This window comes from Gymnoscopelus microlampas (assembly GCF_963454915.1).
Source record: "Gymnoscopelus microlampas genome assembly, chromosome: 17".
In the NCBI taxonomy this organism is placed as follows: Eukaryota; Metazoa; Chordata; class Actinopteri; order Myctophiformes; family Myctophidae; genus Gymnoscopelus; species Gymnoscopelus microlampas.
This window is the reverse complement of record NC_139954.1, coordinates 31,511,293-31,524,885: the sequence shown is the minus strand read 5'-3', so window position 1 is coordinate 31,524,885 and position 13,593 is coordinate 31,511,293. Positions and strand designations below refer to the sequence as shown.

Sequence of the window (13,593 nt, the reverse complement as noted above, 5' to 3'; positions counted from 1 at the left end):
AGTGTTCATTTAACTCTGACAGTGAGGGAGTACAAGTATAAACAAATGGACCCATATGGGTACCTCTCTTACAAATGGATAAATGATCACTGAGGATTTGACTGTGTAAGTTCTTTAATTATTTAACTATGCATGCATTCTATTTTTGCTGCTGGAATATTAACTATGCATACATGCTTCACCACTGATTGAATATTCAATAGCATTGTGCATGATAATATAGAAATAGCTATATACCAGTGTAGATTATGAACTATTATCAGAGAGATCACTGAGACAACTAGACCAAGTACTGGAAAACTATATATAGAATTCTAATTGATTCATGAACCATTGATCAAGGTTTCATTTTAGGAGTTTTAAGTTTGGTCGGTAGGATTTATATCGTTAGGAAATATCTAGGTTATGTGAATCATGAGACGCATGGCACTCATAACATCATCATGCGTTCTCTTTTTTTCACTGAGAGTGTGGAAATGGTTACCTCTGCATCAAATCGTGGATCCTGGTAGGCATCGCTGATGTTCACAGGCAGACCCGTGGAAGCCACCAGCTCTGCAATGCTGTTGTTGATGAGCCAGTCTGAGTAGGAAGACTTCTCAATGCTGTCTTTGAAACTATAGGGGCATAGAAAGAAGAGCAGGTATGACAAAATAAAAAAAGACCAAAAATGTGGCTGTTTGTAACAGAGAGGCATCGACAACACAGAACCACACTGACACTCCTTTCATTAATAACTGTGGATATTGTAATAAAAGCGTTTTTAAAATTAAGCAAATCTGGGGAAGGAAAGACATGCAATTGTTTAATTGTTTCAATCATTAATACATATCTATCTGTCTATTAAGTATCCTGATGTGCATTGGACTACAGTTATTTTGTTCGTAGAAATGTTTCTATTCTATTTTTTATTTGATCATATTCAAGTAAGGATGCTTGTCTTCCCTTTTCCACCTCAGATACACGCATGAAAGATTCTCGTTATTTCCCCGCACAGAGCGCCTTTTACCTTTATGTGTATTTAATGAATGTCTCATAGAGATCAGTAAACTTCTGCTGCAGCTTATGAAGTAATGAAAAGTTAATTGTCTTATTGTCTTCCTCCACACCAAACGCCCACACACCCCACCAGAGAACCGACTCCATCTCTGCACGCAGGTTCCATTCACATTCACAGCATTAGAGCTATCACTGACTTCCTTGCCTTCAAACATGCTAAATGTTCACTGTGGTTTATTTAGACAAGAAAGATAGGGAGAGGGGCTGTTGTCAGATGTTTTGATGTCAGATGTATCAGAAAGATGCAGAGGAGCTGATGTCAGATGTTTTGAATCTCTTTGATCTAGTGATATGGCTGTGTGGATATGACGCTCACTGCAAAAGGGAATAGGCTGATGGCTAGATTTCCTCTCCTCTTTTGTTTCTGTCTCTCTCTCTGTTCTTCTCATATATCTCTCACTCTTGTCTGTCATTAGCTGCCACAGATACACCGGCAGAGCCATACACTAGCTCAACATTACTCTCCCCATGGGGGCGGCTGGGGATTCGGAAGGTACATTACAAATCCTACAGTACACTCAGCCTTTGACGTCAGATTTATTCACTTAATTACACACATAAATCTTGCACGGCGCTCCGCGCTATTCAGATATGAACCTCTAGGAACAAGACATGCATCACCACAGAAGCTCTTAATTCTCTCAGTTTGATTTTAAATGCAGTGGACTTTATAACTCGGGAGTCAGGGTATGGTTATTTATTTTGTCATTTGTCACTGAAAGAGTATCACACAACCGTAGATCAAAAGTGACATATCTCTCCAGTCACAGACCAAACTGGTAAGCCTGCAGCCTGCAGGAAAATCCTGAGTGTTAATTTAACTTCAAGTGTATACAGTAAATGGACCCACAAAGGTAATACTGCTCCCTTATGCTTGTTCCTTATTACAGATAATTCCTCAGCAAATATGCTTTTCTTTAATCACCGTTGTGGTTATCACTGCTGCCTTGGAGTGTCTGTGTCAGTTGTATAGCAAGCACTAGGGCGAGGATGTGATTTGTCTTCCATTTTGGTTCTCCTTTTCCCTTCCGTAAACAACCCACACAATATTAAGCCCCTCTCTCTCGGCTGAGCCATGCCTTGCAGGGGAGGGAAGCACCACAACCCAATTAAGGAGGGTTCCTACAGCATGCCTTCAATTCAGAATGAGCATATTACTTGTGCAGTGCTCCAGAATATTCAATTCTCAGTCCCCTGCCAGCCCCCCACCACCACCAACACCACCACCACCAAGTTTCCCTGACAGATACCATCACCGGACTCCTTGGCGGAGGCTCTAACCAGTGAACTGGTTCTCTGTGCAGACTTTACAGTTACACTAGTCGTGCAAAGGACCAATGCTGAGTACCAGAACCTGAACACGCTCATCGACATGTTGCTCAACACAAATACAAGTGTATAAGCAAAAGTATCTAAATAAACTGCCAGCATGGCCAATTAACTTTGATGGAATTATCGCCCTCTTTCATCTTCAGAGAAAGCTAAATATGCCACAAAGAATCTCAGATGTTCCCCATTTTTCTGGAATTTTAAGCTTTTATGCCTTTATTAATAGGTCAGTAGTCTGACGGGAAATGGAGAGAGAGATGGGGAGTGACATGCAGCAAAGGCCATGGGGATCGGGACTCGAACCCGCGACACGCTGTCAGGCTACTTTGGAGCCTAAGTGCCTGAATCGCTACGCCAGCAGTCCAGGTCAACAACCTGATATGTCCCACAGAATTCCTATTTCTCATTTGCAATTAAAGCAAAGTGTGAGGTTTACAGCTATAGATGTTGCATAAACAATGCATATGTATAATTTATAGGATCATACTACTGTCAATACATGTCACTGACTTTGTTTACAACATGGACGATATTTCATGACTGAAATAATTCTGATTCTGATTCCAACTGAACTGTTTCAATGGACACTAAATAAAGTGATCTACGTTTATATGCCCCAAAGAATTTAATCATCATTTTAAAAGAAATCACATGCTCAAAGTAGTTCCGCCAGTTTTTTGTTTTTTTCCTTCATACATTTTCTAGATGGTCCCACATCGTGTTCCCGGAACAATATGTGCATTTCTGCTGTTCATTCTAATTCTGAATTCTGAATTCAGAATGGCATGATGGTCGATTCATGTTAAAGGAAAGGTTATATTATTTTAATACTGTAATTTGTCACTACGTGGGGCAAACATGCCCAGAAAGTAATTCCAATTGCAGAAATGATCAGAATAAGTGTTTATGTGGTTATTAGGCACTAATATTTTCCTGTTGAACTGATTATCTAAAGGTGAAAACCACCCCTTACTTCCGATCAGACCGGATCGGACCAGCCTCTTCCGATTGAGGTGAGGCATTTTTCATTCTGATTGAGCTATCATTCCAATTATTAGTGGAATATTAGGGTCCATGTTAACACAACTATATGGAACTTGTGTTTGATTACATTTTTGAATAATTGATTCCGTTTTGTCAGCTAAACCTCATTACGAGGTTAATAAGTCATGGACTTAAATCAATACTTTTCAAATCAATCTATGCTTTAACCACTTGAACTTTAGAGTCCCTATTCTGGGTCAAAGAGATTTGGTGTGTAGAGAAAGAAAAAATAGTTCATTTTGCCAATAAACGAGATTTGTAGCGGTGTATGAATAATTTTGAGTACAACCATATATATTAGACAGGAGGTGGGAGATACAGTATTAAGACGTTAGGTGTTACTGTACCTATTTCCAGCGTCTGCACTGCACTTCGGGGACAGAAGCTCAAATGACTTTGTGAACTTCACCACCTGTGGGGGTTTGATGGATGAGAATATCACTTCAGTACACTGACAAGCTGCATACAGTTATACAGTATATGCACAAGACAGATACACACCAGCATACATAGAGGTAGGCAGACACACACACACACACACACACACACACACACACACACACACACACACACACAGTCAGTGACAGAGTGAGAGAGAGAGAGAGAGAGAGAGAGAGAGAGAGAGAGAGAGAGAGAGAGAGAGAGAGAGAGAGAGAGAGAGAGAGAGAGAGAGAGAGAACAGACAGACAGACAGACAGACAGACAGACAGCAGTGGTGGAAAAAGTACTCAAATTCTTTACTTAAGTAAAAGTACCAATACTGCAATATGGAAATAGTCAGTTACAAGTAAAAGTACAGAATTAAAAATGTACTTGAGTAAAAGTATAAAAGTATTGGCATCAAAATGTACTTAACGTACCAAAAGTAAAAATACTGAACTGGTTGAAAATAGCAGATCTACAAGCTCACAACGTGTCACATTGCGGCGCGCTGTGAGCTTGTAGATTGGCTATTTTCAAATAGCCTATGTATAAAATAGGGCTAAAGTGGTTAATGTATGTTTCATAATATAATAATTTATATCTGAAAAGTAATTAGTAACTAAAGTTTTCAAATAACTGTAGTGGAGTAAAAGTTCAATATTTGCCTCTGAGATGTAGTGGAGTAGAAGTAAGAGTATTGGAAATTGGAAATACTTGAGTAAAGTACAAATTCCTCAAAATTGTACTTAAGTACAGTACTTAAGTAAATGTACTTAGTTACTTTCCGCCACAGACAGACAGACAGACAGACAGACAGACAGACAGACAGACAGACAGACAGAGTGAGGAGCAGAAAAAGAAGCACCGGTGACTCTATGTCCTCCAGCAGCTGGACTGAGCAGCGCTCGCACTTGAGCAGCGTCTGGGCACGGTGCATGATCTTCCTGACGATCTTCTCCAGGTCGGTCTGCTCCTCAAACAGGTCATTGACAACCTCGAGCAGAGCCTGTAAACCAACAATAAACCATTCACCACTTTGGTGTTACGTCCTGCCTACAGAGGCTGCTGCAACACTGAATGAATAAACCATCTGTCGGCAAGTGCTACTCAAGGCTTTTTGAATAAAGACGTTTGGCTGCTCGCTAAGCTATCGGTACATAATCATCATTATTTTTTAAAGCATAAACTGACGGGGTAATACAACACGAGAGCTTCCCACAATAAAAAACAAATGAGGCTCTCCATCTAAGGCAATGCCAATACAATTAAATACAGCAGAGCACATAAAAATCCTGGGAGCTTTCCCCATTTCTCTCCACCTTTCACTGATCTCTCAGTTCTCATTATGTTCTCCCCATCAGAGATCAATGTGTGACGTGCATTAGTGCCTCTCTAGATGTTCCCTTGGAGATTTACACCGTGGCCCAGCCCCCCTGACCCCCCCCATGTGGTTGCCAGCCCATCCCCCATCCAGAGAACCAGAGGACGTGTCCATGCGGGGCTCCACAGCGTCCGCTTATCCACTTTGCAGTGGCAGCAAGTGGGCCGTTGTTGCTGATCAATACTCAGCCTTGCTGTCAGCATCAAGGGGGAGGGAAGGAATGCTGATCCTGGAGATGGAGGAGGACGTACCTAGTCCTAGTTGCACCCCCCCCCCCCCCACCACCTCCTCCTCCTCCTCCTCTGCCCTTACCCGACTCCTGTCATACTCCTTCCTCGAGGCTGCGAAGAGCTGAGCGTTGGAGATTGCGATGCCACAGAAGGGCAGGTACATCTGCAGCACCTGTAAACACATCAAACCCATGTCAAATTCATAGAATTGCAAATTTGTTTTTAAATACACAGTAAAATCCTCAGTGTTTACTGTTAATTTCAGAAATAATTACTGATATTAGGATTACTTTTCCATTTCTGTCACTGATCCGAAACACCTTTTACGACATGGCTCTGCAAGAGGCTAGCTGAAAGAGGGTCGGTTTGTCTATCTCTCTGGAACTAATCTTGCAAAATACTCGATAAGCGCCAAACATTGTATGCACACTGCCAGTAGGCCAAAAAGGTGTGTTTACGTCTTTAAATAATATTTAACTTTCATTTAAAAATCAATAGAGCTCGGATCAGGCTGAAACCTTGCCCAAATATGGAGTATACGTCATAGATATGACATAGGTGACTGATGTCGATGGCTGGCCACATGAAGTTTGAGATCCACATGGAAGCAATGCCGTTCCCATGTGGATCCCTAGATCCATGTGATTAGATTTTTATCATACTAGACTAGAGGTTCGGGCCGCTGTGCAAAACTGATTAGTTAGAAGCTATATTTCTTGTGTAGTCCTCTCCTAACTAAATGTGCACTTTCATTAGTTTAAGTGATTTTTATAGTAGGAGTAAAAAAAATAATAAAGAAAAGAAAAGTGAAGATCTATTTTCAACCATCAAAAAAGCTACTGCGGTCATGAACTGAAGCAAATAAAGAACGTCCTTTCATTTGTATCATTAATTGGCAGGACAGGACAAATAAATCAACTGAGCTGACTATTACTATTTGACTGAATACATTGAACCACTGGCCCTCGGTGCTAACATCAATTAAATTATTATAGCTGCCATTTTCTTTCTTTTTTATTTTTTTCTTCAGAAAGAATTACTGATATTTACTAAGCACTGAGGGTTATAGGTAATTAGCATCCTGTGAAAATGTGTAACTATTGTCTTTTGTCTTTCATAATCTTCTACACAGGCATACTCTACGGTACATGAGCTACTGAGATGCGGATGTACTGTAAGTTATGTACTACAAAAACAGCTGGTAGGGTGAATAAATCTGACGGTGATGGAGGGGATCAAAAACTATATGATGCCATGTTGCCTTATCTGAGAAACACTCAGCCCCGTAACAAGGAATCAATTTGCTCCCTCACTCAGCCTCTTTGTTTAGTTATCAATCTTTAGCATCTGGCTGCTGTGTAAACAATAAAATCAGTAAAACAAACCTACAAATATTTACCGGCCTTGTTCTGACCTGAGGGTAGGGACACTCAAACAATACATGAATGGGAAGTTACTCAGCTGTGGCCCCTGATACAGGGCTATCTATTTCAGCATTTTGAAAAAGATATCGGTTACTCATCAGCAATCATGTAATGGGCACACAAAGAATAGAACGGTAAAATAGAATAAAGAACACAGACTGCCAACCTATGAGAGCCTATGGTATTGTGTGCTTACTCAACACATTTTTCTTTGGTTGAATCTTTTTCAGCTCTCAACTTTCTCTGCCAGTGAAACCTTCACCGACTCCTCACTTAGCCATAACGTTGCTTTCTTACATAGGAAGCAGTACACGGTTTCCTAATTCACAATGAAATGTCTAACAAAGAAGCAAAGAAGCTACTGTAAATGGTAAAAAAGAGACTCAAGTGTCATATAGGTTTAAAAAATAATGGAACAGCACTTAAATATTTCAATCATAATGTACATGCTCTGAAACCATTGAAACATGCATTAGGTTGTAAACATTTTAATGTGCTGTAAAGATCTCTAATCACGATGTGATGAGAAATATAATGCTGTCACTGCTAATGAGTAAAGGGACTTTGCATGCACTCAGTCATCGTGCATAATCAAATGCATTATGCAGTCGTCTTTACATGTGGAAAACAGATGACGCAGACCTACAAGCTCATACATTAAGCCATTTCAGCTGCCCTATGGAATTCTCTAATAATGATCTCCCAGAGAGGTTGTGGCCACCAATAGACCCAGCAGGAGCAGATTCATTAGCGAGCAGGACTTTGGGGACCCAGCTATGGATCTGTCCATGGAAGTAACGGGCAAAACCCAAGAAAAGCGCTGCTCTCTCTAATTACATTCTGTCAGGCAGGCCATTATACAAGGCTGCATTACAAACAAGACATTTTTGCCTAGAGACCTGTGGACTGACCAGTAAAGAGAGGTTTAATAACGAAACTAAGTGTCCAAGTCCATGGGGACATTGCAGCAGTCTGCTCCTCTAATCTCCATTGCATTCTGTTCACAGCTGGAATATCATATGAAATGCGATGATGCAATGCAAAGCGAGTGCAGACTAGCCAACACCAACTGAGGACTCCTGAATTGCTCCCCTCCACACACTTCTGTCTAGCATCAGGGTCTTGAACTCTGCAGTGTTGTTAGCTCCGCTGTCACACCACAGTGTGTCTACACTACACTAGGTGGTGCGCCTCTTTCCCCTCCTAGCTGTACCTTGGGTTGGCTCCCACAGTGTCAGTTTGCTTGCCACCAGTTCCGGGTGCCAGACACAATGCCCAGCTAGCCACATCCTTCTCTCTCTGACCTTGTCTGTTACCTGGTAGAGGTCCACGTTTCTGATGTGGTCCACCCATGTGACACCAAGTGCCATTCGTAGCATTCTTGTGTAGACTAGACGCCATCCATTACCTTTTCCTGCTGTGAGTGTCCATGTCTCTGCCCCATACAACAGTACTGATTCCACTATGAACAGCTGCCTCTTGAGGTCTTCTCCCATGTCAGATTTATACACTCTCCTCATCCCAGGGCATTCCAGGAAAGTGCCCTCAGGTCCTGTTTCGTTGAAGCAGTCCGGCCACCGAGATATTTGAAGTCCTCGACTACCTCGAGCACCGTCCTGTTGGCAGTAGCAATGGTTTTGTCCACTGCGTTAAATGCCAATACTTTTGTTTTCTTGGCATTAAAATTGAGGCAGATCTTCCTGCACTCCATTTCTACTGGCAGTAGTAGTGCACTTCCTTTCTCTGCTGTGTCCGACCGAGACTGGGGCGATCATGTGCATAGTCAAGGTTGGTAATCGTGATGGGATGTACTCTGTGCCTAGTCTTCCTCAGGACAAGTGTGAACCCCAGTGTCTCCTCCCTGGCGCTGATTGCGAGTCTCAGGGTGTGGTCCATCTCTAAAATAAACAGGAAGGGGGCCAGGTTGTCACCCTGTAGGATGCCCGCACATGCGGGCGTCCTATATTTAGTGTCACCATCGTGGGTCTGAACCTTGGCTCAAGTCAAGCTATAGCTTCAAACTATGGATCATATGAAATAATGAAATAGGCCAAAGGTAATTGACATATAATGCAATTTAACTCTTTGTGAGATTGCCCGACTTGCAGCTGGAAGCAGTACAGAGGCCTGGAGTAGGGTTTAACCCAAAGGTGTATATATTCATCACCAATGACATATATGGATAAACTGTGCAGCACCCTCGGCATGGTGGTGTTTGTCTCTCCACTCACAGCTCTCCACTGTTGTCAACTGGCAGCTCTTTATAGCCAGTTGAGCAAATGAGCTTGGACTGCACCATGTCAAGGGGTATTTTCTATCTAGCATATACAAATAACCATACAATAAATACATAACCCACATCAATTATCTTAAAACTTCAATGAACAACAAATACATATACATTCTTCACACTACTACAACATTACACAACCACAATATTCTTAGCAACTACAAATGTACATCACAACCCCCCTCTGCCATTCTGACTTGGTCCAGCCCAATTACACTGGCCACAGAACCACATGGTACATGTTAAGCTTTTCAATCATGACTTAGCATTACCCTCTCTAATGCACTCATACATTTCACATTGCACTTGCCCCTCATGATAATCATTCAATAATAAAACCATGTGCAAAATGCAACTGTGCAAACTTCTATGAAGTGCCAAACATCAGTAACAGAGGTCATCTCTGTTACACTCTTACTTTCTCCTTTTGTGATGTCTATGAAATCCACCTTAATAGTTGGAGATGTATTTACCGTGCCTATACATGTGGTATGATATGGTGAAATCACTGTTGTACAACCAAGGTGCAATCTGAGTAAGAAACAGAAGCTCTGCATTTTCTCACATCTCACATGGGACACTGTAACTTACGTCAGCAGTGTGCAAAGCACTTTTGCAAACACATTTAGCAAAGATCGCTGTTTATGGGAGTGACATCAAATATTTATGCAACAGGAATCTACACCACGACAAATTTCACAATGGTGCTGACTCTTTGTTATTCAATTACGCCATGAATAATTCCAGGCACTTCACAGATCAGGTGAAGATGAATGATCCCGTTTCCCCCTAATCTTTAGTCATTGTCTGGTGTCACTCTGAATAGCCTACTTTCCGCTTCCTGACTAGCCTACTTTCCCAAAACACTTCAGTGGTACTGGATCCTTTCTGTTTATGTCACTGCTCAATGGATGAAAAAAAACCTGTTCATATATCCGACTATGTGATGTGAAAGCAAAGCAAGTTATATGGAAATAGAAATTCGCATGAACTATGTTATTTAAATATGATATTGTTTCATAAACCCAGTGAACATAAGGTAGCACACTTATACTTGTAGACCTCTATCAACACATCTACAGTCATTGACAAGATTTTAATCAATGTTGATCTTTCCCCGTGATTTAAACATAAGTAAAGAAATATAGCTGCAAGCAGGATGGATACTGGAGAGAGAGAGAGAGACATGGATACTGGAGAGAGAGAGAGAGAGAGAGAGAGAGAGAGAGAGAGAGAGAAAGAGAGAGAGAGAGAGAGAGAGAGAGATGGAAACTGGAGAGAGAGAGAGAGAGAGAGAGAGACACATGGAAACTGGAGAGAGAGAGATAGAAACGGAATAGATGAGAGAGAGAGAGAGAGAGAGAGAGAGAGAGAGAGAGAGACATGGAAACGGAATAGATTGATGAGAGAGAGAGAAAGAGAGAGAGAGAGAGAGAGAGAGAGAGAGAGAGAGAGAGAGAGAGCGCCATGGAAACGGAATAGATTGAAGAGATGGAATCCTGGGATTTTGGAGCAATCTGCACGAAACGTTTAACACTTGAACTTTGGACCTCTGCCGACATAATGATGGGAGCGGATTTTCCATAAGTGAAAAAATGCAGAAGTTAGGAGCCAATGGCTGTTTTTCATATAATTCAAAATGGTGGGCGATCTAAAGGTCATAGGTCAAAAGTCAGACCACAAAAGTTGTCGGGCATGAAGAGACGCATGTGTGTATCGAAGTTTCATGGTTGTAGGTCAAACAGGGCATGAGTTGTACCTGTTCAAAGTTGGCACTTTCAATTGAGTGCTATAGCGCCACCCTTTGACGAATGAGTGTGAGAATTATTTCTTGGTAGTTTTTCATGAGCATCTACCATATGGCCGAGTTTCGTAAAAAGCGTATGCACGGTTAAGCCAGAACTGGCAAAAACAAGTATTTTTCAAACTGCTCAAAATTGCGGAAAATCTAAGGGCGGAGCTTAATGGTCAAATCGATACGTGTGTTCCTCATGAGTCAAGGCACATGTGTAAGCAAGTTTCACGACTTTCGGCCAAACGAGGCATGACTTATGCCTGTTTAAAGTCTGCATTTTCAAAAAATTGCTATAGCGCCCCCCTTTGGCCAATTGGAGTAAGATTGGTTTCAGTGATATTTGGAATGACCCTGTACATTTCTGCAAAGTTTCAAAGAAATGTGAGTCTGCATGTATGTTTTAGGCGCAGATGAATAATTTTCATAAAACTGCAATAGTTAAAATCTATGGAATCCTAGGATTTTGGCGCAATCTGCACGAAACGTTTAACACTTGAACTTTGGACCTCTGCCGACAACTTCTAGGCGGCGGAATTTCCATAAGTGAAAAAATGCAGAAGTTAGGAGCCAATGACTGTTTTTCATATAATTCAAAATGGTGGGAGATCTAAAGGTCAGAGGTCAAAAGTCAGAGTGTGAAAGTTGTTCAGCATGAGGAGATGCATATGTGTATCCAAGTTTCATGGCTGTAGGTCAAACAGGGCATGAGTTGTACCTGTTCAAAGTTGGCATTTTCAATTGAGTGCTATAGCGCCACCTTTGGACGAAAGATTGTGAGAATAATTTTTTGATCGTTTTTCATGACCATCTACCATATGGCCGAGTTTCGTAAAAAGCGACAGCACGGTTCAGCCAGACCAGAAGAAGTGACAGAATACTGCCAATAACAAAACAGGTCCAGAGCTGAGATCTGGCCCTGTAAATATGCATTAGGTTTGTGATGTATGTGGGTGGGCTTTACCTTCTGTACACTGTGACCTGTCTAGCCTACCACATTGCTTTGATGTTAATTTAACTATTAGCTTAATTTATTTCACAAAACAAATCACAGACATCAGCCTACAGCGTGCAATGTATGTTCACTATTCAACCACTGTTAATAAACATGGCATGATACACTGTAGGCAGTATGTTTACCTATTATGATTACACCTGAATTATTAAAAAGTTCCACAGAAAAAAGGCCAGAGCGCCTGTGACACAAGATCAATTATGGCAGGATAGATTAAGTCTTTACACATGTATGCTTATTGCTCCATTGATGGTTGCATACCTATGGTCCCTCAGCCCTAAGTTCCCTCAATACCATCACTACCCCCTTTTGTGATGACTTATATGGTTCAATATAGGACAAAACATAAACATGATAGGACAAAACATAAAGTAGGCTGTTATAGTGTTACCATGAGGCCAATTCAAATAAATATGCAGGAATTGAGTTCCTTGGCTTACACTGGCAACATACACAAGATAATCGGTCACACACAGGGTCGAAAACATGATCTGTGGCCCTGCCTTCGGCCTGGCAGAGATAACGGCGCGGAGATGACAAACTAATGACAAACTAAGTTTCACATATATTCCTAGCACTGTACTCTTTTAGTGTCACTGCATTTTGGAAAGTCAAGGTTACTTCTAAAAAGAGGCGAGCACACCCTTTAGTACCAATAGCTATATTTGAAGGCCATAGCAAATTGAATAACTTCCCACTATCTCCTCCTCGTTTTTACGCCTGGAGTCGAGACTACCGTCCAGGACAGGCTTCAGAGTTCAGACACATCTCATGCAGGAGTCTCAGCTCAGATCTGATCCCATTTGATTTGCCGTTAGGAACCCTTTGCGACCGCATGGCCTTGTTGACGTCGACCCCAGGAAGGATTTGAACACACGACCATCTGCACAAAGGCGTGTGCTCTAACCGCTACACTAGGGCGGCCCAATAACTTCATACTATAGAAAGCGTGAGGGGGGGGGGGGGGGGGTTTGTTGAAATGTTGAAATGTTATATAGACACTCTATAATCATCATGAATTCCAGCCTAAATTGGTACACATTCTTTCTACAAATGTTCTACAAAGGGATCTTTCCATGGCAGTGAGCCACAGTATATAATTAATTTCAGCACCAGTACAAGCTCCTGCTCTGTGCATATATACATGTGTGATAGGTATTGATAAACCCTGTGGGGCCCAGCCCAGTAGTTCAGCCTATATGTACAGTATGTAGACAGATACCGGAATCATTGCAAGGTGTTGACATGTTAGCAGTTGGTTAACACAGACGCTGTTACCAGTTCTTTATTCAAAATGTACATTGATTGAGGGATACTCATGAGGAGACCTCCGAAGCTTCAATATCTCAGAGACGCTGTCCGCCTCATTAACAGCAGCTAACAGCTTGCAAAAGCTAATCTCTCCTCCCTCAAGTGTGTATCTTTTGTGAGTGAACTGAAATGAAGCAACCTGAGAAGATTAAGACAAAGAGACCTATTAAATTGACTCATTGAGAAATGCATGAGAAAACCAATAGTCTCATTCTAAAGAGCTCTGCAAAAGCAGCCTTTGCCTCGAGGTAATTGACACTGATTTTTCTTCTGCTGCCGAGACCCAGTTAATAAT

The 13,593-nt window shown here is 41.6% G+C and overlaps 1 protein-coding gene across 3 annotated transcripts in view; it reads right to left on the bottom strand.

Annotated features, from left to right (window-relative positions):
- The window catches only part of pde11a (phosphodiesterase 11a), a gene marked incomplete at its 5' end in the record, with an annotated part of 44,203 nt that overhangs the window by 21,654 nt on the left and 8,956 nt on the right, over positions 1-13,593 (bottom strand). For 2 of the 3 annotated variants that reach the window (XM_084084604.1, XM_084084606.1), the window contains 4 exons: positions 485-617; positions 3,780-3,844; positions 4,721-4,861; positions 5,549-5,638. In XM_084084604.1, coding sequence (XP_083940730.1) covers positions 485-617; positions 3,780-3,844; positions 4,721-4,861; positions 5,549-5,638 — 429 coding nt within the window. Of the gene's footprint in view, positions 1-484; positions 618-3,779; positions 3,884-4,720; positions 4,862-5,548; positions 5,639-13,593 lie in introns of all 3 variants that reach the window. The other variant, XM_084084605.1, reaches the window with a different exon arrangement.